The sequence below is a fragment of the Stigmatopora nigra genome, chromosome 11, assembly GCF_051989575.1.
Source record: "Stigmatopora nigra isolate UIUO_SnigA chromosome 11, RoL_Snig_1.1, whole genome shotgun sequence".
Lineage (NCBI taxonomy): Eukaryota > Metazoa > Chordata > Actinopteri > Syngnathiformes > Syngnathidae > Stigmatopora > Stigmatopora nigra.
In genome coordinates this window covers 2,622,932-2,650,730 of record NC_135518.1, presented here as the reverse complement: position 1 = coordinate 2,650,730, position 27,799 = coordinate 2,622,932, and the positions used below count along the sequence as shown (strand labels likewise).

The following is a 27,799-nucleotide window of genomic DNA, read 5'->3' as shown; positions in this document are numbered from 1 at the left end:
CATGAAACTAGTGCACAAGTGGGAGAAAATGGAGATCCAAGAAGTCGAAGGTCAAGAGGAACCTCATACATATTCTCACAAGAGATCACGGCATGTATAAATGTGCATGAACACAAAGACACCACAAAGATCCTAGTATATGTAGACGACATACTGATAGCCAGTCCCACAGAAGAGGAAAACAAAGAAGAAGCGATCAGATTATTCAAACATCTGGAGCAAACTGGGAACAAGGCGTCGCTGAAGAAACTGCAGTACTGTCTAGAGTCAGTCACCTTCCTGGGACATCGGATCTCACAGAAAGGAAGGGAACTAACGTATGGAAGACGAAAAGCCATCCAGCAATGTCCGAAACCACAGACGAAAAAACAAATGATGGCCTTCTTAGGCCTAACTAACAACTGCAAGAGTTGGATTCCAAACTATGCAGACCGAACATTCCTGGAAGTGAAGCAATACATTTTGGAATCAGGAGTACTAGCCCTTCCAGACTTTGAAAAACCGTTTACCTAAACAGTGACTGGCAAAGGGATGTTCATGACATCAGTATTGCTACAACCACATGGAACAAAGATGAAACCAGTAGCGTTGACAAGGGCTATGACAAGGATGCATTTATAACTCGTACTGAATCATTCTTTTTGTTACACAAGAAGAATGGCATCAAACATGGTAATACATTTCACACCTATGATCTAAATTCTTAGGTGTTCTGAAAAATCTATGATTAGGTATCTCTGTCAGGCCTCAGACTAGACTGGTGGCTGGTTGCGCCTGTCACCCTATCACAGGTCCAGCCCCTAATGACTCGAGTGATGCCATCTGCGAGTCATTAGCCAGTGTATTTAAAGCCACCGGGAACTTGACCATGCCGCCGGATTGTCACAACAGTTTACTCTTAGTTAGCATGTCGTGTTTTCCCTTGTCTCTCTGATTGATACATGACCTCTTGTTTGCCCCAGAATTTCAGAGCACACTCTACCCCATGACCACGGATAACGGATCACTGACTACGACCTCGCTTCCTACCCGGTACGTTTCACACCAACGACCCACCACCGCTATCCCCTCGTGTGCTCGCCAGCTTCGTGGACGACCCTAATAAAGATTTGGATTGAACTTAACTCACACCCTCGCCTGCTTTGGGGTCCGCCACCCACGATCGGAACAGCACGATCCAGCCAAGATGGACCCCTCGGTCTCAGACAAAGCCCCTATTGAGCAACCTGTGCAAGTCGTGGACGAGCACACCTCAACTATACCTTTCCTCTTGACTGAGGTAACGAACATAACTCAAACCCTCAGGTCCATACAGGCACAATTAACGGCCTTGCCTCACCCACGGGGTTCACAGCCGACCCCAGCCGCTCCAAAGGGAACACCGTCATCGTCGCAACGCGCACCTACGGTCTCGCCACCCGCCCCCTTCAGTGGCAACCTCGGCACATGCTAGCATTTCTTGGTTCAGTGACTCACCTACACCTCTGACCGAGCAGAAATAGCTTACCTTATCTGCTGCCTTCGTGACACCGCCCTGGCTGGGCGAACACCGAATGGGAGCGAAACTCCCACATCTGCACTTCCTGCGACAAATTCCTGCGACATACTATCTTACTTTTTCCTGTTGTTATATTATGTGATTCATTCATTCATTTTCTGGAGCACTTATCGTCGAAATGGTCGCAGGGGTGCTGGAGCCAAATCCAAGCCAACTTCAGGCACAAGGCAGGGGACAACCTGACTTGGAGGCCAGCCAAGGGCACTAAGAGATGGATCACCATTCATGCTGACACTCATAACTATGGGTAACTTTGAGTGCTCAGTCAGCATTTCCTGTTTGTCTTTGGAATGGGGGAGGAAGATGTATTACCAAGAGAAAACCCATGCAGGGCCAGCGAGAACATGATATTTGCAAGGCTAAAGACAGTGGAATTCTTCAGTAAAACATACCCCTGGGTGGGCTTGAACCACCAGCCTCTCAGCTAACAGCCGAGCGCGCTAACCAATTGCGCTACAGAGACACCGGTTGATCTATCATGTGCTCATAAAAAATTATAAAACAAGAAACAGAAAGGAACATGACTTCAGATTTAAATTCCTGTAAGTTGTTCAATGTTATGTTGAAACGTCGGATAATGAAATAGATTTAAAAAATGGGAGAAAGTCGAGGTCTAAGTGAGAATATTCCCTAGTTTTAAACTTTTTTGTGATTTGAAATGCAAGGTGGGAAAAACCATTGCATTGCCTCACAGACACTTTTTTTTCTCATCCAATCTGTCATATTACAATAATCAGCTGCATATTCCAGCAGAAACCTCATTGGCCTAATTGTCTGTGTATAAACCACGGCAAAGTGTGCAAGCGGTTAGCACATCTGCCCCACGATAGTAATATCAAGGGTTCAAACCCTGTGTGGATCTTGCTTTTTTCCCCTGTACCTGTACAGGTTCTCTTTGTGTATATTAGGTTTCCTTCCATGTCCCAAAACCATGCATGCTTACTGGTTTATCACTCAAAATGAGTGGTACTCGACCTTTTTCTCATCCCGGACCGGTAAAGTGTTGAGGGCACGGACAACATCCACTACAGATTTGGGGAACCCTCAAGGACAATATTTCATTGTCATTTTTTTAAATATCATTACATACTTTTTAATTTCAAGTAGGAAAGCGAGATTGAAACGGCTAAACTAATTTTGGGGACAATGTGGTATCAGAGCCACTTTTCAAACATCCCCGGAGACCGACAAACATCAAGAAACCGCATACAGTAATCCCTCCAGTATTGCGGGTTCAACTGTCGTGTTTTTTTTCTGGGGGAAGTTTATATTTTTTAGTTCGTAAAAATGTGAAAATTTACGCTGAAACCCACAAACAGAAGCCACTTCCCTGTCCTCCGCTTGCTACTAGGACTCCAAACTGAAGTTTATCTTTTTCATAGGGGTGACCTTACTTTGAGGTTTTTCGTTTATTTTCGTTCATGTCTAGGTCTACATTAACCAAGCTAATTGAGGGATTACTGTACAGGGTTACCTCAAGATATGAGCTTGATTCGTGACACTCGTTTGTCGTATGAACTGGTATTTCGATTTACTCGAAACTCAAATGAATGTTTCCCATAGAAATGAACCAAACACAAATTAATTTGTTCCAACCCTCTAAAAAACACCAAAAACAGGATTCATGATTGGAAAATCATTTTTATTTGTTCACATTTCGCCATCTATTAATGAAACAAATAACTAGTGGTTTAATGCTACTAAAATGTGTTTAATAGTACAAAAAACAGACATATTTCGTGGTGGGGAGAGACGGATAGAGGGGAGGGGGTTTCCACGGCAATGCACTCGTAACGTAACATTAACAAATTTTAATGAACTTGGATTACGATAAGGACACATTCAAAAATATGTTTATTTAACGTTACACTAAATTAATTTATTTTTAAATTTGTATATCTTTTTTCTCCCTGGTTTGCTCATTTTACCCCACCGACACCCTGATTTTCAGATGCAACCTGTCGAGGGTTGTTTGCTTTGATATTCCCTTCAAAATATTCCAAAAATGATGCACACAAATCTCCTCACAATAGGATAACGCATGACCATTTGCGAACGAGAATATATGCTCCTCTGATAGTTTATACTCCCCGTGATTGCGCCGCCATTCGCACTGTCTAACGTAAAAGAAAATGAAAAAAATGCATCGCTTTGCCCAATGGTCGTACAAACATTACATGGGGAAGTTGTGGGGAGAGAAACAGTGCCCATGATGTTCATATGAGCAACCTCTCATGTCTGCTGTATGATCATATACCAAAATTTGTCTCAAGATATATTTTTGCCCGAAATTTTACTCATATCTCAAATTGCTCGTCTGTCGAAGTACTACTGGATATGTGAAGGCTTGACCGACAAAACACATTACATTTATTTTTCATTGTTGCACAAGCAATATACGCCTTTTATCATTTCAACTTGGCTCCCTTTGACCAAGAAATACTGTGGTCTAGCCGTCCTCCACTCCACAAAAATGAACTCAAGCTAGCTCCCCTTCATTTGGAGTATTGTTTTATGTGCATTACTGTATTGCAACGTAGTTCATTTTCTGTACTGCTAATTCTCTCAAGTCATGGGTGGTGCAGGAACCTATCCCAGCTGACAACAGCCACCAGGTGGGGGACACCCCGAGTCTGACCACCCAATTACAGAGCAGATGGAGATGGACAACCATTCACACTCATACTCAAACATAGGGGCAATTTAGAGTGTTCAACCAGCCCTACATATGTATTTGGGGCGTGTGAGAAAACCAGTGAGAAGAATCCGGAGAAAACCTACGCAAGGGAGACGATGCAAATCCCACACAGTGAAGACCAACCTGGGGTCGAACCCTCGGCCCCAGAAACAGACGCTCTAACAACTCTGCTGCCGGGTCATCTGGCATCCTTCGTTTCATTGTCTTTGTAGCCATTTTCAAAAATAGTTTTAAAATAATTTTTGAGATGTCAGTGGATTTATGTACTTCTGAGATTGGCTAAACCGAACACATTATGGAAAGTTCACTTATTAAAATCTGGTGTTGTATTTGTTAATAAAAGTATTTTGAAAATATGGTTATCATTGCGATTTCACCCCCTTTGGAAAAACTAAAAAGTACATTTGTGAAATATTCATGTACTTTTCCATCTTGTTCTATCCACAGAGTTGAACTAAAGTACATTTGTCAGCAGTAAATAATTAGTAGAAAATTATTGGAATACATTTTATTAAACATTTTCAGTTGAGCTTTTGTGATAAATATAATTGTATGATGAAAGATTATCAATTATTTGTCACCAAACTAAAATTATTTGGAGTAATTTTCCTCAGCCATTCTCTGGGAAATGTACAAATGCATACACATTGCGAGCATTTCTCGATGCGTCCAAGGTCAAATACTGTGAGGGTGCATGCACACGCTTACACGCGTATTCCGCGTGATTGCAAAGTGGCTAATTATTGATCGGAGCACTTGAAGCAAGCTGGCTCGTAGTGTAGAGGTAAACTTGTTGGACTTCGATGCGGGCAAGCGGGAGCTCGAATCACACTGGTGGCGGTACGATTGTGAGTGTGGGTTGTTCGTCTCTCCGAGTGCCCAATGGCTGACTGGCGATCACATATTTGCGTACGTAAATTGCAAATCCAAAAGAGTGCAATTTTCTTCTTGATTTGGGATGGGAACTTTGGGACTATAACCCTGACTGCTTGGAAGCGGTATGGGAATATTTTAATGGTTCCTAGCAGTCTTTGGTTATCAGAATCTAATGTTGATTTAAAAAAAAATACGGATTGTGAATGAAGCAAAAGTGCTAAACATCAGTTTATTGCAAAAAATACTTTTTTTAACTTAGCTATTTTGCTTTATAAACCTGCGAAACAACAGGAGTTGAAATACATTGCAATACTTTTCAATTATTGCTTTGACGGCTAATTATTTTTTGAGCACCCAAAATTAAAATTGAGTTATTTGGCGAGACAGATGTATTTTTGGCACATTTTTTCCTCCCCAAGGCCCTGCAGTGGACCTCTTAGTCACAGAATTCCTACCTTAAGTTACAAAGTGGAATTTTAAGTTTTTACATCACCTTTTTACAGCCTTCCAACATCAACAATAAGCTCTCTTGTGAGGTCGAAAAGTTTCAGAATTCAAGCATGGCAGTCGTTCGATATGGCATCACTAAGTTGCTGCTCTGCTATTGAGCTCATATCACAAGGTATTACCGCAAGTCTATCTTGATGAGAACCTGATGCTTTTTAATGACAGAAATTGAAATTTTCTAATCAGAAGTTTAAGATCCTGTGGCGGCCAAATTTCTTCTAATGTCGAAATATTTAGCTTTTTTTCGATGGTTAATATTACTGCTATAGTTGTCACTTTCAAACAAGAAATGAGAAGAAGAAAAATCAAAGCAGAATTTTGTTTTAATTCATAATAACAAATGTACAATCCATTTCAATACGGGCTCGATTCCCGCTTGCGGCGCTATGATTGGGAGTGTGGATGGTCGTTTGTCTCTGTGTGCCCTACGACTGATTGCCGACCAGTCTAGGGTGTTGTCTGCCTTTTGCCCGAAGACAGTTGGGTTAGTGATCTCTGTATACACACATACATATACATATGATATAATATAATACACACAGTCATACCTCTACTTACGAATTCCTCTATGTGCAAAATGTCTAGGTTATGCAAGCTTTTTATATGCAAATGGATGCCTTGACAAAAGAAAAATATCCAAGTTACGAAAATCCCCAAAAGTGCTGCATTCCTTATTCGTTGTTTCATTTTGAAAAGATTAACACGGATGCATTGATTCTCGCTTTAGAAGCTCACCGTACTATATACTGGGCTCTTATTGGCTGTTTTACAACAACCATCCATTTTCTTTGACCCATTGTTTGCTTAAACTTATATATGCTGTGGACGAGTGCCTCGACCTGAACCGCAGCCTTCGGTGGTCAAAATTGTGTCGCGGGGGCAGACGATGGGCCGCTTTGTGAGTAATAAAGGACATTGACAAGATAGTTGGTCGATGTACACCAAAATGGAAGTATGAGTAAATGCAACTCTCGAATAATATTATATATAATAATACACAAAGAATACAAAGAGAAGGCAGCCGAGGTGGATGCAGTCACCTTTGCAACAGCACAAATCAGGGAAAAAATGGGGGAGAAATTAACTATCCAACTGATAGGTTAATCAATAATTACACTTCTCTCTAATTATCAATCAATGCAGGCAGACATCTTTTCCAATTATTGACATTTAATTAAATAATTTGCATCTCTGGTAATAACCTTATGAGGGGATATACATTTCAAGACTTCCTTCCGATCTCCAAAGTATCTCCTCGAACAGTAATTTGCCGTACGGCTTTAAAGCCATAAATCAAAACAATTTCAAGGTTATTGATTAATCCAACATGCTTAAGCAAAAACAACATATGTAACAACAATAACAATTAAGTTATTTAACAATGATAGAAGATGGAAACTAAAAACAAACTCCGTTTGAATTAAAACAATCACGCCTTCAATTGGCATAAACATTACATAAAGAAGCGCCAAGTGCGTCACCATGTAGGAACACTATGCAAGTGTTCCTGGAAGTGATTGATATCCATCTGTTGGTAGCAAGAGTCCTTCACGACTCTTCGCTGCAAAACCAGATCAACAGTCCTCGGAGCCCGGGACTGGGTGAGATGTCAGTAAAACAGTCCTTGTGAGAGGACTAGATGACTGGTTACGACCCCGAGCACTCTTCGAACAAATGGAAGAATGATATAACAAAGAAATGATAAGATACACATATAATAGTACTACAGAATAAACCCAACACCAACTTCGTGGAAAAAACATCCTGAAAGTGTTCACGAGCAATGTTCCCTCTAATTTTTAGTTTGTCTGGGCAGAAAGATAACCTCCCTGAGTACACTGAGTACTAGTGTGAGCAACATCATTGCTCGCTATGGGCACACACCAGTATCACACCTACCATAAGCAGATGCATGTCTACTACACATAAATGATTTAGTAATAATAAAATGTGATGATTAATATCTATGAATGGGAGGCCCGGCGGATGAGTGGTCCGCGTGTCGGCCTCACAGCTCTGGGGTCGTGGGTCAAATCCAGGTCAATCCACCTGTGTTGATTTCTCCCTGGCCCTGCGTGGGTTTTCTCTGAGTACTCCGTTTTCCTCACACATCCCAAAAAGGTGCATTGTAGGCTGATTTGACACTCTAAAATTGCCCCGAGGTATGGATCTGAGTGTGCATGGCTGTCCGTCTCCATGTGCCTTGCGATCGGCTGGCCACCGATACAAGGTGTCCCCCGCCCCTGGCCCAAAGTCAGCAGGGATAGGCTCCAGCAACCCCCACGAGTGATGAAGTGGATAAAGCGGTTCAGAAAATGAATGAAAATATATCTGAATAAAATATCTTCATAAATGCCATTAGAATATGCACAAATTCGACTTAAATTTTAACTTATTTTACACATCTGTCCTCACTTCTCATTGTCGTTCAATTGACTTTTCCGCTGAACGTGTCACTTGAGATAGTCAAGTTCCCAGTTATATGCAATATTTTTCCATGATTTTGCTTTGATTTATTTATTAAGGGATAATACATATTTATTAACATAGGGCTAATTTCCATTTATAGTCCATTGTGTAGGTTGAAGACAAATGATCACACATACTAGACACACACACACACACACACAATAGACAATTCTCACTCAATTCCACCGCTTGTTCTTCCATTTGCACAGTATAGTAAAATGGAATGTATTAAGAAATATTAAAATGTAATTTAAACAAAGATAGAAGTGCTGTAAAGGACGAAAAACATAAGAGTGGAGAGAGCTACTGCTTCTGGCTACCCCGTAAACGGCGCCATCATGGTAAAAAAAAGTTTGGGTTTTATTTTGTGCGCGACATATGATTGCTGCTGCGCGGAGAAGACGAGAGTGGTGCGCAATTGCGCATGGATGCAGCTTAGAGGGAACATTGCTCACAATTTGCGCCCACTTTGGAGACGTTTTTTGTGCATTTTAGAAACATTATTAAAATTTGTCAAAGGCAATCGTCATTGTAGTTTTATTTTCAAAATGTTTGTCAACCAGCACTGCAGAAGTAGGTAAGAACCAGTCGTGATTTATAAAATGGGTGTAAAATTACATTTCAAAGAAATCATAAAACATGAATGATGTTGTTTTAATTGTGAATGCTGTTTATTAAATGTGTTCATGTTTGTGTGCTAACTTTATGTTGCATCCCGGTAGCTTCCTCTTGTTCCCATGAAATTCAACAGGTGTAGATTTTGTATAATCTAGTTGCTATTTATTTTGTCATATTAATACATATAAAATAATATATAAAAATATCATTTTCTCTCATTTTTGTGTTACTTTCATCTTTCTCACAAAATTGGGACAATTTTAAAGGGTTTAGTTGGTAGTTATACCAGGACCGTGGAACGAATTAGAGAATTTACATATCAAGTACTGCTCTACTTATGTAATGTTGAAGTTACGAAAAAAGTGTAGCACTTTATTTAAATAGCTTCGAAAATGACAGCACCCAGCATCATGAAGAGGACTTTTTTATAATGACCACACAACCCAAAAGAGTCAACTACAATTTTAAGTATAAACCTTACCGGCAATTTTTCAAACATACATTCATTTTTCGACACACTAACCACTCGTCCAAAAAGCCGCCATATAATCAAATTTGATTGGACATTATTCATCTATTTTCTCACCAGGGTCTCAGGGGGAGCTGGAGCCTATCACAGTTGACACTGAATTGGTGGCCAACCAATTGCAAGCCACAAGGAGACTGACAACCAGTCATGCTCACATTCATACCTGGGGAAAATTTAGTGTTTAACCAGTTTGCAATGCATTTTTAGGATGTGGGTGTAAACTGGACAGACAGAGAACCCACAAAAGCCTGGGACGACCGTGCAAACTCTACAAGAGAAGGTCTGGACCTGGGATCTAACCCTTGATCCCAGAACGGAGCAAACGTGTTAAATAATTTGCCACAGGTCGCCTGAAAGGACATTATAATTCTTATCGTTTTTAAATGTTCTTCATTTTTTCAAGAGCATTTATAAAATTTCTGGAATCCAAAAATGGCTGGTATTCAATGTAAGGCACAGGTAATTAACAATTGTTTCATATGAACCTCTTAAATCAAAATACGCATTTGAAACAACATAGAACATCTAAAATCTACCCCGGTTCCCAATAATAGCTGGCTTCAGTTCTGGTAAATGTTCATTATTTTCCTGCTGTTTTATATTGAAATGCAATTAGCATCAGTTTTTTTAACAATTAACAACGGGTTGAGTACTTGTGTGTCAGCCTCACAGCTGTGGGGTCCTGCATTCAAATCTAGGTCAGGCCACCTATGTGGAGTTTGCATGTTCTCTCCAGGTACTCCTGTTTCCTCCCAGATTAAAAAAAAACATGCATGGTATGCCAGTTAGACACTTAGAATAGCCCCAAGATGAGTGTGAATGGTTGCAAGTCTTCATGTGCCCTGCGGTTGCCTGGCCACACCGATTTAGAGTGTCCCTTGCCTTCCTGGTGGATTTGTAAAAGTATTGCACAGAAATACTACCTCACCTTTGTATGGTTAACATGTAAATACTTTTTTAGTAGACATTTCAAGCCACTAGTGTTCTACTTTAAAAAAAGTTAGTCAAAAAAATGGCAAGGGCAAATTTTGCATTCAATATTTTATTCATCATTTCCTCTTCAAGCACATTTGTTGCTACATGTGAACATTTTCATAACAAGTCAAGTGAGATCTAAATGTTGTCAAATGGGGGCAAAAAACAACAAAAAAGAACTTTCATCATAGTGACCACGGCGACAAGTAACTTTTTCTACTTTCAAAAATGTCAAGTGTGAAACATCCAATGTAAATGTTTGCCAGCAACTTGCTGCCGGAAAAAAATACAATTCTCCTTGAGAAAGTTATCATGGCATGAGGCCACCAAGTATCCACCACCACCTAGCTACCAACAAGACTTAAGGGCGCCGCGCAATAAAAACGCACAAGGCACGCGCCAAAATTTAACACTGACGAATTAACAGCAGAAAGGAGCCCTGAAAAGCTGACAAACAAAAAGGCACCTCACACTCGTGAAGGTTAGTTAGCCCTGGGGACACTGTCAGAAGCAACTAGCACAAATTCAAATACAGGCCATGTGCTTTCTTTACTCCCCAGCCCCCGCCCCCTCTTTTTGGCATCTAAAAATGGCCAAACCGCTAAAGATGAGACGCGGCCTACCACCTGCACGTTGAACCAAAGCCAAACAAGGCGTTGTCGCTCAGAGTTGTTAACTCACTGGGAAGCATTTTGAAGAACGCGAGCCATATGACAATGAAGGCTGCCTGAGCGATGGCGCAAACATGTCTTTCCTAGTCGGAAAGGCTTTGGAAATGTACTCACTCTGTCTCAGAAAAAAAAAAAAAAACTAAATAAAAAGGAGGCGAGGGAACTTCAATCCCTGAGCAAGTGCTTGGTAAACTATTTACATTCCTCATTGACAAATTATGACCTGGACCCCTTTGGGCACAGAGAAGGTGTGGGGTGACTCAGAACAGGTGGAGGGAAAAGAATAAAATTAAAATAAACTTTGCAATAGGGTCCAAACAAAGATGACAACCGGATTCTTCCAACAGCGTAAAGATTAAACTAATTCAATTTAAAAGCCAACTCAAAATACAAAACTTTGTGTGCGCAAGCATGGGGGGGGGGGATACTTGCAAACCCGGGCCACCCACGTCCTGAACACCAGATAAGTGCTGCTGGTTATCTGGTGCAAACATTGCAGAGGCGGCAGCTTAGAGGAAAAGGCAAGTGTTTCCAAGAAAAGGCCAGAGGCCCGAGAGAGGGAGATTCACGTGTTGTTTATGGTGGGGGGGCATGGCTACTTACATAATAAAGCAACAAACACCATCTTTGACATTGCTTCACAATCCTAATAATAGTAATCGTATGATGTCATCAAGCACACCTGGTATCTTTACATCCACTACCGCATATGGGGTTCCTGTAGTAGACTACCCGTCCCCCAAGGGAAGACAGAATGACGCTAATTATAGAAGCACGATCTGGTTGCAGGGCGACTGCGCACCACGTGCTTGGACTTTTTAAGGAGGCCCAAGAAACACAGATCTGGGAACCCCAACAAAATTCAGCCTCGGCTCCAAACTTGCCTGGAAGCTTCACAGTGGCGGCGGTGTCAATACCATTAGTGGCTTGAAAGTTTGCCACAATTTAAATGCGGCTTGGACTTACCCGGCTTCGAAAAGTGCCACTTGGTCACGTGACTATGTTCAAGTTCTGACCTGGAGTAACTTTCTCCCACAACTCACTCTGGTATTACTGATAATTTGATTTTGTTTAAACATTATACAGGCACTTGTGTGGCAGTCCTTGAGTTCAAGTACAAACTAAATATGAAAATTAAGTCCTCACCACAAATCATACCAGAATCACTTTCTTTAGGACTTAATATATTACATTTTCCCACAGACACCAGCATTTTTTTCAAATATTTTTCTTCCCACTTTTTCCACTTTGTGTAATTCCAGCAAGGAGGAAACAAAACAAAAAAAAAATCAAAAGTTTAAGGCTTATTATGCCCCTTTAACTATGACCCCCTGATGGTGGTGGGCCAGAAGAAAGCAAAATAGAGAACACTTAAAAATATTACATAGATGTGTCTGAAGTAAATAAAGAAGCATTTCCCATAAGCTTTTCAAAAGTTGTAATCTTCCGTTTTTCATTGATTTGACCAAAACCCCCTATTGCCCCCCCCCCCCCCCCCCCCGCACCCCCATCTTCCGTTGTCCCATCAGTTGCACGGCAGCCAGGTGGGTATATTCTGGTTAGCCACGTAGTAGTTGCTGAAGTTGTGATCGCGCACGTATGGCGCCGGCTGATAGTAGCAGGTGACGCAGGAGGCATCAGGTATGGCGTTCTGCTCAGCGAGTACGCGAAAGGCCATTAGAGAGATGAGGTGCAGCGTTTGGCGCCGCTCATGGCCCATGAGGCAAACAGTGCTCTCGTTGACCACGCGGCGCAAGATCATGAGATAATCGTACTTGCTGGCCTCCTCGCCCACAAAGTGGCTCTGGAGGTACGCCTCTACTTTGCGCTGCTGCTCGCCGATGTCCGGGAAGTCGATGAAGAAGCGTGAGCACATGTAACGCTCTAATCCCCGGAACTCTTCTTCACTGGCAGGCCGAAAGTCACGCACTAGAAGGTTGCAGTACTTGAGCAGTCCACCCCCACGGATTTCTTCGGGCCGCTTGGTGGCGATGAGCTTGTCGCGCAGGTGGCCTAGTGCCACGTGGAAATCACCATAGACACTCTCGCCGCTTACTGCCGGGTGGTGGTCTGCTGACATGGGCACAAGCGTGCCCGTCTCGTAAAAGGCCAACACAGGGTCCAGGATGATCTGGAAGGAGTCCACACTGAACTCAAATTGCCGACGGATGGAGTCAACAAACTTGAGCTCTACATTGCGACCGTTGTTGTTGGATAGTGAGATGAGGCTCCAGCGGTCCTGCTCTGTATTGACCTTGACCAGCTTCTGCACATAAGCCTCCTTTAAAGTCATGGGCGTGATCTTATCCTTGTTAACACCCTCGGGCAGGAAGTCCAGTAGGGTACCCAGCACCACGTCACGGATGAGACGAAATTCCGACTCGTGTGGAAGGTCCACTCTGAAAATGACGTCAAGGTCCTTGTAGCTCCAGCCCAGATCCTGAACGAGTACGTGGCTTGCCGTTGAGCCGTTTAGACGCACATCTTTCACGGGGATGCCGCTCAGGGTCAGGCTTGATTGTACCCGAGCCACAATGTCCTTCAGACATATCTCCAGCGTAGGGAAGTTGCCACGGCCGTGGACAGGCACAACCTCGCTTAAGACCTCATCCAGGCGGCTCACTTGCTCCCATGATAGAAGGCTGATAGCATTACTCATAGCCTCTTTGGTATCCATCTTCTATCGTTATTTTAGCTGGGGACAAAAATAGAGAAATCGGTCACATGGTACACCTGAACTGGAAATAGTAAAATCATTGTTTGGTGATTCATCAGCATTAATTCATTCATTCTCAACACCGCCTATGCTCACATGGGTCACGCGGGTGTTGGAAACTATCCTAGCCAACTACGGACACCAGGCACGGGACACTTGGTGGCCAGCCAATCACCAATATTTGATGAATAAATAAGAAAGAGAATTCACTTTTTTGGCATAGATAAAAGCTGGTATTTGAGTAAAAGCTTGGAGTCACTACTGCAACTCTTTATCCACCTCTCAGCAGTGAACATTAAGTGTTTATTTTCCTTTTTCTTTTTAAATATATTACCTTTTTTCATTTTCACTTGAGCTATAACAGAGGACAATATAGATACCATGACAGGAGTCTGTGGCAAACATATCATCCTAATATATTTCCTCTCATGACAGGGCTAAGACTGACAAAGTTCAGTCACAATTTTTAAGTGATGACATGAATAGCTCTATTCTGTAAAATACACATAATTTTACTCTGTTTGGAATTTCTAATATCAAATAATATTGTACTGCCCGCAATTCAATAAGAAAGGAATCATCTTGATTGCAGAGATGGGATCTTTTTTCTCGATGGATTATAGTATAAAACTAGATTATATATTTATATTCAAATCTAAAAATTGTAAACAAAATTGAAGTCTGGAAATCTGCTACAAATCAAGAATCCTTGCTTCCAATTAGGGGTTCCACTGCTTCGTCATGTGTTATGATAACCTGACATTTAGGGCATTCAACAGTTCACTAATTGCCAGGTCAAAATGGATCCGATATCCAGCACCATCAATGGCAATGAAACATGTCTCCATGCCAGCAATCAGTCATAACATAAGTGCTGCTATAAATGGCCTTTCTTGTAAGAAAATTGTTTCTTTAAAAAAATGTAACTATGCAATTCAAATATTTAAGACATGATTAAAGGGAAAATAATTATTGAACATAAAATGGCACTGTATTGGTTTAGGTTTTCTTCATTAGTATACATCACAATTTCTTTGCTCCTAAATTGTTAAGCATGATTTGTCACTGGGGTGGTCTTGATCAAAACTTGGCTACTGTAGCACCGTCAATGGCATAAAGCAAACAGCAAATTGGCTGGCAACCCCCAAGTCTTTTTCTACCGGCAATGCAGGCAAGGCAATTTCTTACAAATTATGCCACTAAACTATCACGCTTTTTAAAAATATTGATAACTGTGTGCCACAGATATTTAACTATTTCAGTGCCACTGACAATGACAGAAGTCCAATCACCTGGCTCTTTTCATCCTGCCATGTCATTCTACTAAAAATATTTTGATTGACTTACAGCCCTGCCAATTTAAATAGATTGCGCGAGTATCCCCGTCAATGGCAGCCAATGATAATTAATTAAAACATTAAAAGAAAGTTTGGTGTGGTGTACTGAGTACCTAATACAGTACACTAGTGCACAGGTGTGAAAGTGGCAGCCCAGGGGCCAATTCTGTCCCGCTACATCATTTGGTGCGGCCCAAAAAAGTAAATCATATTGTATGATATTCAATCAAGATTATAGATATAGGGAATATTGCCTGATTGTCCCCCTTTTAAATTAATAATTGGATTTTTTAAATCTCTAATGGTATTTTTTCTACTTTAGTTTTGTAACAAACTGAATATTGATGACTTATGATTCAGGTTTTTAACTCTAAAAAAAATTAAAATGTTGTACCGTAATACCTTGCCATCCGAGTGCACCGACATAAGAGCACTGGGCGGGGCTTTGAGTTTTTTCAGTTTTTTTCCCCCGTTAGTCAGTGCAGAATGGCAGAGCTTGCTCGCCAATACGAGGAGTATACTATTTCCCGGGCAAGTCGGCGAAGGGTCGCGTGTTATTCTATTGTGAGGACATTTGTATTCATCATTTTTTGAGTATTTTGAAGGGAAGACAAATCCAAAAACCCTTGATAGGTTCCTTTGAAAAACTGCAGCTGAAAGTCAAGGTGGAGGCAGGGAAATGGAAACCAAGAGAAGAAAGGTATAAAATTAGTTTATAATTAAATTAAGTGTAAGGTTAGATTAAATTTAGAGTGTGTCAGTATCATAATCAAAGATTCAGTTAAATTTGTTTATTTTATGCTACAAGCGTGTAGCCATGCAAAAAGCCCCTCTCTGCCCTCCGTAAAATGATTTTTCCAGAGGGTTGAATTTTTTTTTTGTTTTAGTTCATTTTCATGCGAAACGTTGATTTGAGATAGGAATAAAATTGACATACGATGTCAGTCCCGGAATGCATTAAGTTTGTATCTCAAGTTACCACTGTATCTAAAAGGTTTCCTCTTTCCCCTTTATTATTTTTTTTTTACTGTAAATAAACAAATGTTTAAATACTATTACTTTACATTTACATAAAAATTCAAAGGTTAAACATACGATAGATTTAATATTTGTCCTCATTTCTGATTTAAAAAAAATAATATATATATATATATACACAAAAAAATCCACTACAAGAGAATATTTGCTAGGAAGAGGCTCAAAGAAAATATTTGTACTATTTTTAATGCCAAAGCCAAAAAAAAAAAAAATGATGTATCTATCGGCACGATCAGAAAAGCTGGTAATTCATTAAGCGAAACATTTTGGCAGCCTAGTTGGAAGACATAGCGGCCCTCCGGATGAAATCGAAACAACGACGTGACCGGCGACAAAAAAAAAAAAGTTTGAAGCCCCTGCTCTAGTGACAGCAGCCATTTTGCTGGCACGTCAATTCAACCCCAACTAAATGAATCTGAAGCGTTTGAATGGTAGCCAATGAGACCAGTGTAAATCTCAATTGTAACTAGCGTTTGACAAAGTTTGCTTACACTAACTAGTACAGCATCAGCCGCGTACAGGCAGTGAGGCTTCCAGAACAATTCAGGAGCTTCAGCCTTTATTTCCCTTTTCCAGAGTCTTCCTTAAAACACACACACACACATTCACGCGTGCGCGTGCACAACCGCATCCAAAATTATCCAACCGGGTCACAATGAACTGAGGCAGATTAAGTTAACAGTCGAAGGGCTAAGAAGTTACATCGAAGGACTAACAAGTTAAGAGTCGAAGGGCTAAAACGTTTTTGAACGGTAAGAGTACGAAAGACACCAAAAACCGAGAAGCCGGTTAGCTAGTTATCGAGTTAGTTGTCAACTTAGCTCGCCCATATGCGACACTCCGCAGGGTCATCTGACACAGCTGTTTAGCATCAATCGACTAGACAGTGGAATGAAAAGTTTGATTCGCGCCAAACTTTTCGAACATGGGGTTTTGAAGACGAGTCATACTGTTTTCATTTAAGTGGACTAAATGTAACTTTAAGGCAAGAGATGTGAGAAATACGTACGTTTCCAATAGAGTTCCCCGCCGGCATTCAGAGTGTGTGGGGAGGTGTAAGAATGGGCAGATGTTGCATGTCCTTCGTGCACACGGAGAAGTCAACATTAGTCCACGCGGAGTTTCACACAAACACGCCGTGACACCGAAAGGTCGTTCTTAAAAGCTTCCTTCTAGCGACTGGAAGTGCGGCGCTTTTATGCAATCGTAACACGACCTAGGGGAGCTGTGTGCCTCCGCGTCATGAAACAGTCCTTCGCGCGCATCCCCTTTTTTACATTTTACAATTTTCTTTGACCATACTGTGACTTAATCAGGATGTTCTAGTAAATAATAAATGTCGTTGAAATAATAGAAACGTAGTTTTCGCGACAAATGAGAAGGTTAAGGTTAATTGTATTAATGCGCTGTGTCAGCGTGCTAATTGGTCGCTCGTGTTTTGCGTTGCCAGGTGACCGGAGCAGAATTTCCAATTTCACATTGCAACAGGCTGGATTTCTATCTATATTATAATAATTAGATTAAAGGGAAAGGTTAGTACACTAGTTTAATAAGTTGGGAAATAATAAATGCGTTTTTGTTAATTTTTTTGTGACTATGCGGCCTGGGTATAAGGGAGATCACAAAATGGCTGTCTTTTTTATTACACATAATTGTATTCATTGTCAGAATCCTATAGAATTATGTGTCCATTTTATTTATGTACATGTTCCTTTATATTAGGTATAACAGTAAAAACAATTCTAAAAAGAAAGTGGGTTTTCTCTGGGTACTCCGGTTTCCTTCCACATTCCAAAGACATGCACAGTAGGCTGACTGGTCACTCTAAATTCCCCCCAGTTATGAGTGTGAGTGTGAATGGTTGTTTGTCTCCTTGTGCCCTGTAATTGCCTGGCAACCAATTCGGGGCCCCTGGCCCGCAGTCAGCTGGGATAGGCTCCAGCACCCCCAAGATCCTAGTGAGGATAAAACGGTTCAGAATACGAAAAAAAAGTTTTAAAAAAATGAACAAGGCATCTTGGGTGGCTTCTCTTCACTCAATGATGAAAAGCAAAGAATAAAACTGCATTAAGTAGAATTACAAAAAAGCATGTAATAACTCTGGAATGAACAGGGCCATTGTAACATAAGATTAAAACTTATTTTAAAGTGTGTGTATAGTAATCCAAGTTATTTTTTTTTATTTTAATTTAAAGTGTGTTATGTTCTCTCTCTCCTTCTCTCTCTCTCTCTCTCTCTCTCTCTCTCTCTCTCTCTCTCTCTCTCTCTCTCTCTCTCTCTCTCTCTCTCTCTCTCTCTTTCTCTCTCTTTCTCTCTCTTCTCTCTCTCTCTCTCTCTCTCTCTCTCTCTCTCCATCTCTCTCTCTCTCTCTCTCTCTCTCTCTCACTCTCACTCTCTCTGTCTCTCCCTCTGCTTGAAAAAAAACTTTGAAATTAATAGTAGGATAAAATAAGAATTTTAATATTAGGGTTATAAACTAATTTTTAGGCCAGGTTTGTTTTTTTTCCCAATCAGATAAGATAGTGAAATCAGTGAATTGGTTGAACAAGTAAAAATACTGAAGTGCATTTATTTTGCTGTGTGGTTAGAAATGCAGCTTTCCTTTTCTGATTCTCTTTCTCAATTGATTGTAGTTCCCCACCATTCATGTCATCATCACAGCCTAAGGAAGTACTATAATACACATGTATGCAAGTTATGCATGTGTTGTAGAATTTGCACGTCTTGGTGAGTCACAGTGAGAGAACATCCTCTTCTTCTAAGTACAGTGTCATGAAACTAGAACTCAAACTATGAATATGAGAGTGTGTAGGAGAGGATGGTCCCATGAGAGGTGAACCGACAAAACCTGTCAGTTAACAGAAAAGGAAGTGAACGGGCAGTTTGAAAATTCCCTTATACCTATGTTACAATAAAAATGCTCACAGATCATTTAACACTCTTGTCAATTAGGGCAAAATACAAATAGCATGAAAGACAATGTTTGCTCTTCAAAAAAAAAATAATAAAAATAAATCAAAAAAAAATATATATATATATATATATATATATATATATATATATATATATATATATATATATATATATATATATATATATATATATATATATATATATATATATATATATATATATATATATATATATATGTATATGTATATGTATATATATATGTATATATATATATATATATATATATATATATATATATATATATATATATATATATATATATATATATATATATATATATTTTTTTTTTTATTTATTTTTATTATTATTTTTTTGTGTGTGTTTGTTTTTTGTGTATTATTATGTGTGTGTGTGTGTGTATATATATATATTTTTTAATTTTAAAAAAAAAATCTTTTTTGAAGAGCAAAGATGTACAATGTCTTTCATGCTGTTTGTATTTTGCCCTAATTGACAAAAATGTGTTAAATGATCAGTGAGCATTTTTATAAGCAAAATTCAAGTGCGCGTTATACGTGAGGTCTTCACTTTTATGACCAAATCCCTGAGAAATTTGCATTCATCACTGTTCTTTCTTGGAACATTTTGCACAACCACTGAGTGAGGGGATCTGTTTGCCTTTTCTCTTCTACCACCAGATCTTTTCCTCACATTGGTAAGTGGAAGTGTCAGCCGTTCACTGCCTCAAATGGTTTGCATCCCTCTGCTGTTGGAATGATTCTCATGTATGTTTCTACCAGGCTCAGGCATTCTGACCATGGTTTTTCTGTGTGTTCCATGGTTTATCTGAGTCTGAGTTTTAATGTTCCATTGTTTTTTTCTAGAGTCCAGCACTTCCGCTCGATGAAATCCATGTTCAGACCTCTGAGGGATATGCCATTGTTTGCCTTGTTTCGCACTTGGGTTGTTCATTGCCTTGAGAGTTGTGTCTACAGCAGGTAAGACAGTTATTTTTTTATGAAGTAGGTTTGGAGACCTCTGGGACTATACTATCCCTCCTGTTGAGACAATCGTGGAACGCATAGCTTGTTTTCTACTGCATAGAGGTCGTTTTTGTGTTGAATGGCCCCTTCTGTTTCCCGTTGAAGTTTCTCTTTTTCTGGTGGTTTATTTTAACCCTTTGTAAGAAGGTTTAGTCTCAATTGAAACGCTTTTAGCATTTGCCAGTTACCAGTCCTGGTGCAATCCTTGACGTGAGCTTAGAAAAAGTAAAAAAAATATTTATACCAATTTTAATACGGTACATATATAAACATCAAAAGGACTGTTCAAGCTATCATATTGAAATGGAGGGAGTACCAGACCGCTGCACATTTACTAAGACCCGGCCGTCACTAAACTTTCCTCTCAAGAAGAAAATTGATCAGAGATGCAGCCAAGAGGCCCGTGATTACTCTGCATGAACTGCAGAGATCTACAACTGAGGTGGGAGAGTCTGTCCACAGGACAACAATCAGTCATGAACTGCATGTTAGGGTTATTATTGGTATTATTGTTATAAATTAGCTGGAATGCTTTGCTTCATTTTGAAAGATCATTGCTTTACATCTCTTGCAAGAATAACGCTTGTTTTGTGATTAACAATGGGAAGGTCGCTCCTCTATCCAGCTGGATTTATCAAAGTTGTTTTGAGAAACCTCCGGGAGAACACCCAATTGTTTTGAAACCTCGACTTCTTACACGATTGCAAGCAAGGTGGTTTTGACTTGGACTGCGCACCAGGTGGCGATACCGCTTGCCCCCCAAAAGGACATGCAATTGTTTTGATTTTTGACCATCAATTGTTTTGAATAGATGCTTGCTTGCTGTCAACTCTTGTGAAAATAAATGGGCAGAAGAGGATTCGATTCATTAGAATGATCTAGGATGAGGACGAGTCAGGATCAATTCTCTCTTGCAAGACACTGGTTATGAGTCAGATGTCCATTTCTGTTTTAAGGTGAATTTGGGAATACCTATTGGTGAACCTATCACTGCACTAATCTGGCCTTTATGGAAGAGTGGCAATACGAAATCCATATCTGAAAGATGTCCATCAAGAAGCTTCATTTAAAGTTTGTCCCAAGCCGCTCAGGAGACACACCAAACAGGTGGAAGAAGGTGGTCTGGTCAGAACAAACCAAAATCGAACTTTTTGACCACAATGCACAATGAAAAGTTTGGTGTAAAAGCAACATAGCTCATCTCCCTGAACATACCATCCCCATTGACAACTATGGTGCTGGTAGCCTAATGGGTTAGACCATATATTCCTCAGCAGAGACAGGGACAATGGTTAAACATAATGAAGATATGAATGGAGCCATATACTAGATTATTCTGGAATAAAACCTGTTAGAGACTGCAAAAGACTGAGATTTATCTTCCAACAGGAAAATGATCCTAAATGTTCCTAAATCTCAGTGGCGCTCTGTGCACAGTGATGAATGTCAATGGCGTATGGCAAACATTGCCCGAAAATGCGGTCAAATCCAGCCGAAAACAGCATTTATTGATTAAATACAAATACTGGAGCTTTTTAGACATCAAAACCGTATCAGTATCATTTCCTCAAGAAGAAATACAGCGATGAACGTCGATATGTCCATACATGTCCATACGCAAAATGGTAAAAAATGCACTAAAATGGGGTAAAATCCATTTCCTAGCAGCATTTATTGATTAAATAATAATACTGGAGCTTTTCAGACATTACAGGAGCCAGGGGGGTTATTTCCCCGGGAAAAGACAGCGATGGACCTCAATGGCGAAACGGCAAATATTGCGCTAAAATGGGGTAAAATCCAATTCCTAGCAGCATTTAGTGATTCAATACAAACACTGGAGCTTTTCAGATATCAGAACTTGGCCCACAATTGAAATATTATGAAGTAATATAGCCATATTTTACTCACTAAAAATCCTTTTTAACTGTACACAATATCTGTTCTTTCTTCCTTCTTTTATATCGCCATCAAAGCTAATGTTGAAAGTCAAGCCTGTCCTGTATTTCTGGCAAAGTTTGTCTTGAAAATGGCTTTAAATCAACACAACAATATATTTGCTTGTACACTTCGTTTCAAATACAGTATGGTAGCTCTCCGAAGCTAGCCAATCATAATTGGTGAAAGCGATGACGCATCCCTACGCATGCGAAAAGGCAATGGTGTATCCCTACGCCTCTGACAATGCATTGTGGTGTTGCCACCTCGAAATTGGATTGGTTGTAGCAACAGTCTTATCGACGCTTGTTTAATGCAGCAGAGCCCACAGAACTGATTGTGAAGGCTTTGAGGCAGATTTCTGACCCTGGCAACAAATAATGGTTGAAATGTGATTGGTTAAATACTTCAATATGAAAAGACATCTGGAAGCAGTGCAAACGGGGAAAAGCAATGAAAGGAAGCAAACATACAATTTGGAATTATTGAATAAGTATTGATGGACAAAATATAATATATGATTCAGATATATCTTAGGCCAGCAGAAAAAAGGCCTTGAAGGCCCTGACGGCACGCTACTACTAAATCTACAATGGTTTTTTTCCCACAAATAAACGTATTGAGGCGTTAGAATGGCCCAGTCAAACTCCAGGCCTGAATCCAATAGAGAATCTGTAGGCAGAGCTGAAGACTGCTGGGGATAATGTACAGAAATTTCATTTTCTTGATGGGCAAAACTGATAGAGACATACCACAAGCGACGTGGAGCTGTAATTATATATCAAAAGGTGGCACTACAAAGTATTAATGCAAGGGAGGCAGAACATATTGAACACCCCACTTTTCAGGTTATGACTTGTTAAAAAAGTTTAAAATATCAAATAAATTTCACTCCACTTCACAATTGTGTTACTTGTGATTCTTGACAAAAAGTTATAATTTTATATCTTTATGTTTGAAGTCTGAAATGTGGCAAAGGGTTGAAATGTTCAAGGGGCCAAATACTTTCGCAAGGCACTGCATATGGATATATACAGTGCTGTGAAAAACTATTTGCCACCTTCCTGATTTCCTTGTGTTTTTTGCATATTAACCACACACAGGTTTCAGACCATCAAATACATTTTCGTATGACAACCCAAGGAACAAGAAAATGCAGTTTCTAAATGACAATTTCATCTACCAAGAAAGAAAAAAATACAAACTAGTCTGGCCCTATGTGATAAAGCAATTGCCCTATGAACCACTATATGAGCCATTATCCACAAATGGAGACAACTGAGAACAGTTCCCCGGAATCCGGATACCCGGAGTGGTCGTCCAGCTAAAATTACTCCAAGAGTGGCCCTCTGGTCTCAGTTAAGGGTCATGACTCTTTTATCAGAAAAACACAGGCCAAAGCTGGCATCCATGGCAGAGTTCGAAGGCGAAAAATATTGCTGTCCAAAAAGAATATACGTTACGTTTGCCAAAAAAGATCTTGATGATCGTCCACACTTTTGGAAGAACATTCTGTGGACTGATGAGTCAAAAGTTGAAATTATTGGAAGGTGTGCAGCCCGTTACATTTGTCGAAAAAAATGGCACAGCATTCCATTCAAAGAACACTATAGCACCAACAGTATGAAGGTCTGGGGCTGCTTTGCCAACTCGGCACCAGGAAGACTTGCTGCAATTGATGGAAGAAAGAATTCTGCTGTATATCAGCAAATTTTGAAGGAGATCGTCCGGTCCTTAGTTCATGCGCTCAAACACCAGTGCTCTTGAATAATGCCACATGCAACGATCCAAAGCACACCAGTAGGTCCACCTTTGAATGGCTAAAAAAACCCAAGGTTTTGGTTTTGGAGTGGCCGAGTCCAGTTTTAAAACCTATTGAAATGCTGTGGTGTGATCTGATACGGGCTGTTCATGCTAGAAAACCATTCACACCCACTCATACCTAGGAGCAATCAGCCTACCCTAAATGTCTTTGGAATGCGTGAGGAAACCGGAGTACCCGGAGAAAATCCACACAGTTCTAGGGAGAACATGCAAACTCCTCAGAGGTGGACCCGAACTGGATTTGAACCCATGTCTCTCACTGTTAGGCTGACGCACTATCCACTGTATATGATAAATATGCAAAAAACACAGACATCAGGAAGGGGACACACCTTTTCACGGCACTGTACATTACTCGTCTGAAATGCTTATCCTCACCAGGGTTACGTGCGGTGATGGAGCTCTAAGAGCATTAGATGGTGGACACCCTGAATCGGTGGCCAGCCAATCGTAGGGCACAAGGAGACAGTTTCACATTCACAATAATTTTATGTCAGCGATTAAAACATGATCCAAAATCTAATTCATTTACCATTAATTTCAACATCTTCTCCCAAGCAGGGTCAAAGTTTACACCATTTACTATCTTAATAAACCTTTGTACAGCTGCTCTAATGTTTGGGTAGATGGAAGCCTGCATCTTCTCAAGTATTCAAATTGTTGATAAGTCAACAGTATTTACTCATATTTACAAGGATTGATGGTATTTTCGTAACAGTTTGACTGTGGAATAAATTAATTCTATTTCCATTACCCATGGATATAATGAATGGGAAATGCGATATCAAAGGTCACGTCTGGTGTTTGTTCCAGTGAAAGAGAACCAAGCTCCATTAACACATTAAACACGTACGCGTGCAAACAAAGTAATCCATTAATGGTCTGGCTGTGATCTTATCTGTTTTCGCTGACTCACTCTGAACACTAAGAGCTCACAATTTTCAAATGACATCAGAAATCTTTTATGTTTATCCATTTTTGGGTGGGCTGCTAGTGGGTCCATAATAGGTCTTCTCATATGGGATCCCAAGAGTTGGTTTCAAGGCCCGTGTTTTGCAGTACAGCGGATGTACTGATGTGCAGATATAGCAGTTGTGAGAAAGTCTGCCTAGTAACACACCTGTTGACTGGTCTCCAACGTCATGAGTGCATTTCCCCCGTTGAATGGTTAGTGTATTTGCAAGTATCTAGGAGCCTTAACATTCACTATGAAAGCCATAATTAATGTATTTTCTCGCAGATACGCCATATTTATCGCAAAAAATAGATGAATCAATCAAGGGTACGGCTATATGTGCACAAATTAGACTTGACATGCACGAAAATGCACTATGACAAAGACAAAACACCATAAAGCAAGATAATCCATCCAATATGGGCATCCAAAAATAAACCGTATCTTGCCTAAAACGTGAAAAAACTCACTTGTGCCTGGAATTGTTCTCAGGGTGCAGCCACCTTACCTAGGGATGACAAACTAGACCGCGACTGACACACTTCCTGATAGTACTGCTCGTGATTTAGCGAATAGTTTTCTTCTTGCTAGGGGGGGCCTAACAGAAAATAATTGAGAAGCACTGTGTTAAAGTATGTATCGGTATTCGACTATTAATGTCTGGGTGCACATAGGTTGAGGCACGGGAGATTTTTAGTTATTACAGTAAAAGTTGGTTGAAGACAACAAATACAAATCACTGTGATTATTTCTCCGTATTTAAAGGTATGCTGTTTGTGTTAGAGGCCGATTGAGTTTATGGTTTGCAAGATAGTGTTTAGCATGTGAGAAAGAAGATAATGTTTATTAATGTTTGTTTACTTTTGATGTGTGTACGTGAATGTGCGAGCCTCGGGTGGAGCACATTGAATAGCATTTAGCAAGCTACCCTCGGCCGCTATTATAGTTAGCATTATATGCAGTGTATGATGGTCGTAGCAAACGAAGCTATGTTATTGAGATTCCATTGTTTGCCCCTACTGAATAGTTAAGGACTTCTCCAAGTTGTAAAAACATATGGTAACAGGTTATGACCGTTTATGGAAGAAGTGCTATTGTACATTATGTTTTCGGTTCAAACGTGTTGTTAATATATGTATATATATATGGGTATAATTGTATATTATGTTTTTATGTGTGAATGATTACAGTAAAAGTTGGTTGAAGACAACAACAACGAATCACTGTGTGATTATTTCTCCCTGTGTTTAAAGCAATAAGAAAATGCAGGATGCAACATTTCTCTTGCACGTTATTATTTTTTAATGTGGGTTCTTATATTAGTAGAAATAAAAATATTTGGGGTTAGAAACTGCATTTTTGTTGCCTATAGGGCAGACACTGGAAATGAGAACCATTTTAGCATTGTGCGGAATGCTTTTTATTTGGCGTAACAACATACATGTTTGTGTGACATTCTATCTTGGCACCTCAAATAAGTATATCTTGCTTGTCAGTAAAGGCTGAATGCGAATGGGAAATAAAACGAGAAAGGAGTAGACGATGTTTTGTATTGCTTTCATAAAAATTGTGACCGTAAAACAAAAAGGAAAATAGATAAAAGAAGCTACATTAAGAACATTGAACTTCAAGTGAAATTTTAATGCAAACAGAACTTTACCTTGAAGTCCCACATTCACAGATTTTTATCGTGACCGGACACTTCGCCGATGGACGCTTCGTCCCCGGGCGCTTCGTCCCCGGGCGCTTCGTCCCCGGGCGCTTCGTCCCCGGGCGCTTCGTCCCCGGGCGCTTCGTCCCCGGGCGCTTCGTCCCCGGGCGCTTCGTCCCCGGGCGCTTCGTCCCCGGGCGCTTCGTCCCCGGGCGCTTCGTCCCCGGGCGCTTCGTCCCCGGGCGCTTCGTCCCCGGGCGCTTCGTCCCCGGGCGCTTCGTCCCCGGGCGCTTCGTCCCCGGGCGCTTCGTCCCCGGGCGCTTCGTCCCCGGGCGCTTCGTCCCCGGGCGCTTCGTCCCCGGGCGCTTCGTCCCCGGGCGCTTCGTCCCCGGGCGCTTCGTCCCCGGGCGCTTCGTCCCCGGGCGCTTCGTCCCCGGGCGCTTCGTCCCCGGGCGCTTTGTCCCCAGACGCTTCGTCCACGGACTCACAAACGATTGTTTTTAAAATAAAAGGCAATAAATAAAATTATTTCATTAAAAAGAAAACAAAGGAAATTCACATATTCTTTATTAAAGAAAATAAAACAGCAAAGACTTGCTCGACAACACAGACATTGACATTTGGACGTGTGCAAGTACTAAATGTGCTTGTTTCTAAACACTAGGCACGAAACGGTTGCTACGTTGAGCGCTCCATGTTTGGAAAAACCTCAAAAAGAATCAAAGTGAAATTCACAGATGGGAGTTTTTATTTTTCTTTATTATAAAAAAAAAACAGCAAAAAACTTGCTCGACAATACAAACACTTACATTTGGGCGTGTGCTAGTACTAAATGTGCTCGTCTCTAAATACACCACGCACGAAACAGTTCCTACGTTGAGCGCTTCACGTTAGGAGACCCAAAAAGAATAAACGTGACAACTGAGTTGTTATGTCACGTTGATTCTATTTGGGGTCTTTCTAAACATGGAGCGCTCAATGGAGGAACCGTTTCGTGCAGTGTGTTTAGAGACGAGCACATTTAGTACTTGTACACGACCAAATGTTAATGTGTTTGTGTTGTCGAGCGAGCCTTTTCTGTTTTATTTTCTTTAACAAAAAATATGTGAATTTCCGTTTTCTTTTTAATAGCATGTTAATGGAATAATTTAATTTATTGCCTTTTATTTGAAAAACAATTGTTTGCGAGTCCGGCGACGAATTATCCGTTGACGAAATGTCCTGCGAAGATATGTCTGTTCGACAAACTGTCCGGCAACGAAGTGTCCGTTCGACGAAGCGTCCGGGGATGAAGCGTCCGGCGACGAAGTGTCCGTTGATGAAATGTCCGGGTAACATTTTTACATAACAGGTGGAGGACACACTAACGGTGGCCAGCCAATCGCAGGGCACATATAAATAAGCATTCACGAGCACACATACTTAGATGCAATTTAGTGTTTTGTAAGATGAACATTTTCCATGTAGAATCATTCCTAAGTAG

The 27,799-nt window shown here is 40.5% G+C and overlaps 1 protein-coding gene and 1 long non-coding RNA gene across 4 annotated transcripts in view; one reads left to right on the top strand and one right to left on the bottom strand.

Moving 5' to 3' along the window:
* Positions 1 to 12,404: 12,404 nt before the first annotated feature.
* On the bottom strand, positions 12,405 to 17,176 carry tent5c (terminal nucleotidyltransferase 5C). The gene is made up of 2 exons (XM_077728283.1): positions 17,002 to 17,176; positions 12,405 to 13,596 (listed from the first exon to the last, which is right to left on the bottom strand). Exon 2 carries the CDS (start codon positions 13,576 to 13,578, stop codon positions 12,427 to 12,429), a length of 1,152 nt encoding a protein of 383 aa, XP_077584409.1. The 5' UTR covers positions 13,579 to 13,596; positions 17,002 to 17,176; the 3' UTR covers positions 12,405 to 12,426.
* The window catches only part of LOC144204351 (uncharacterized), a 35,123-nt gene continuing 23,939 nt past the window's right edge, over positions 16,616 to 27,799 (top strand). The window contains exons 1-3 of one of the 3 annotated variants that reach the window (XR_013327877.1): positions 16,616 to 16,744; positions 19,790 to 19,903; positions 20,228 to 20,818. This is a non-coding gene — a long non-coding RNA (uncharacterized LOC144204351). Of the gene's footprint in view, positions 16,745 to 17,434; positions 17,525 to 19,789; positions 19,904 to 20,227; positions 20,819 to 27,799 lie in introns of those variants that run through there. The other 2 variants (XR_013327875.1, XR_013327876.1) reach the window with 2 other exon arrangements.

What these genes read in the sequence shown, in the direction of transcription:
- tent5c (XM_077728283.1), bottom strand. Translation starts at nt 13,578, where the DNA reads ATGGATACCAAAGAGGCTATGAGTAATGCTATCAGCCTTCTATCATGG.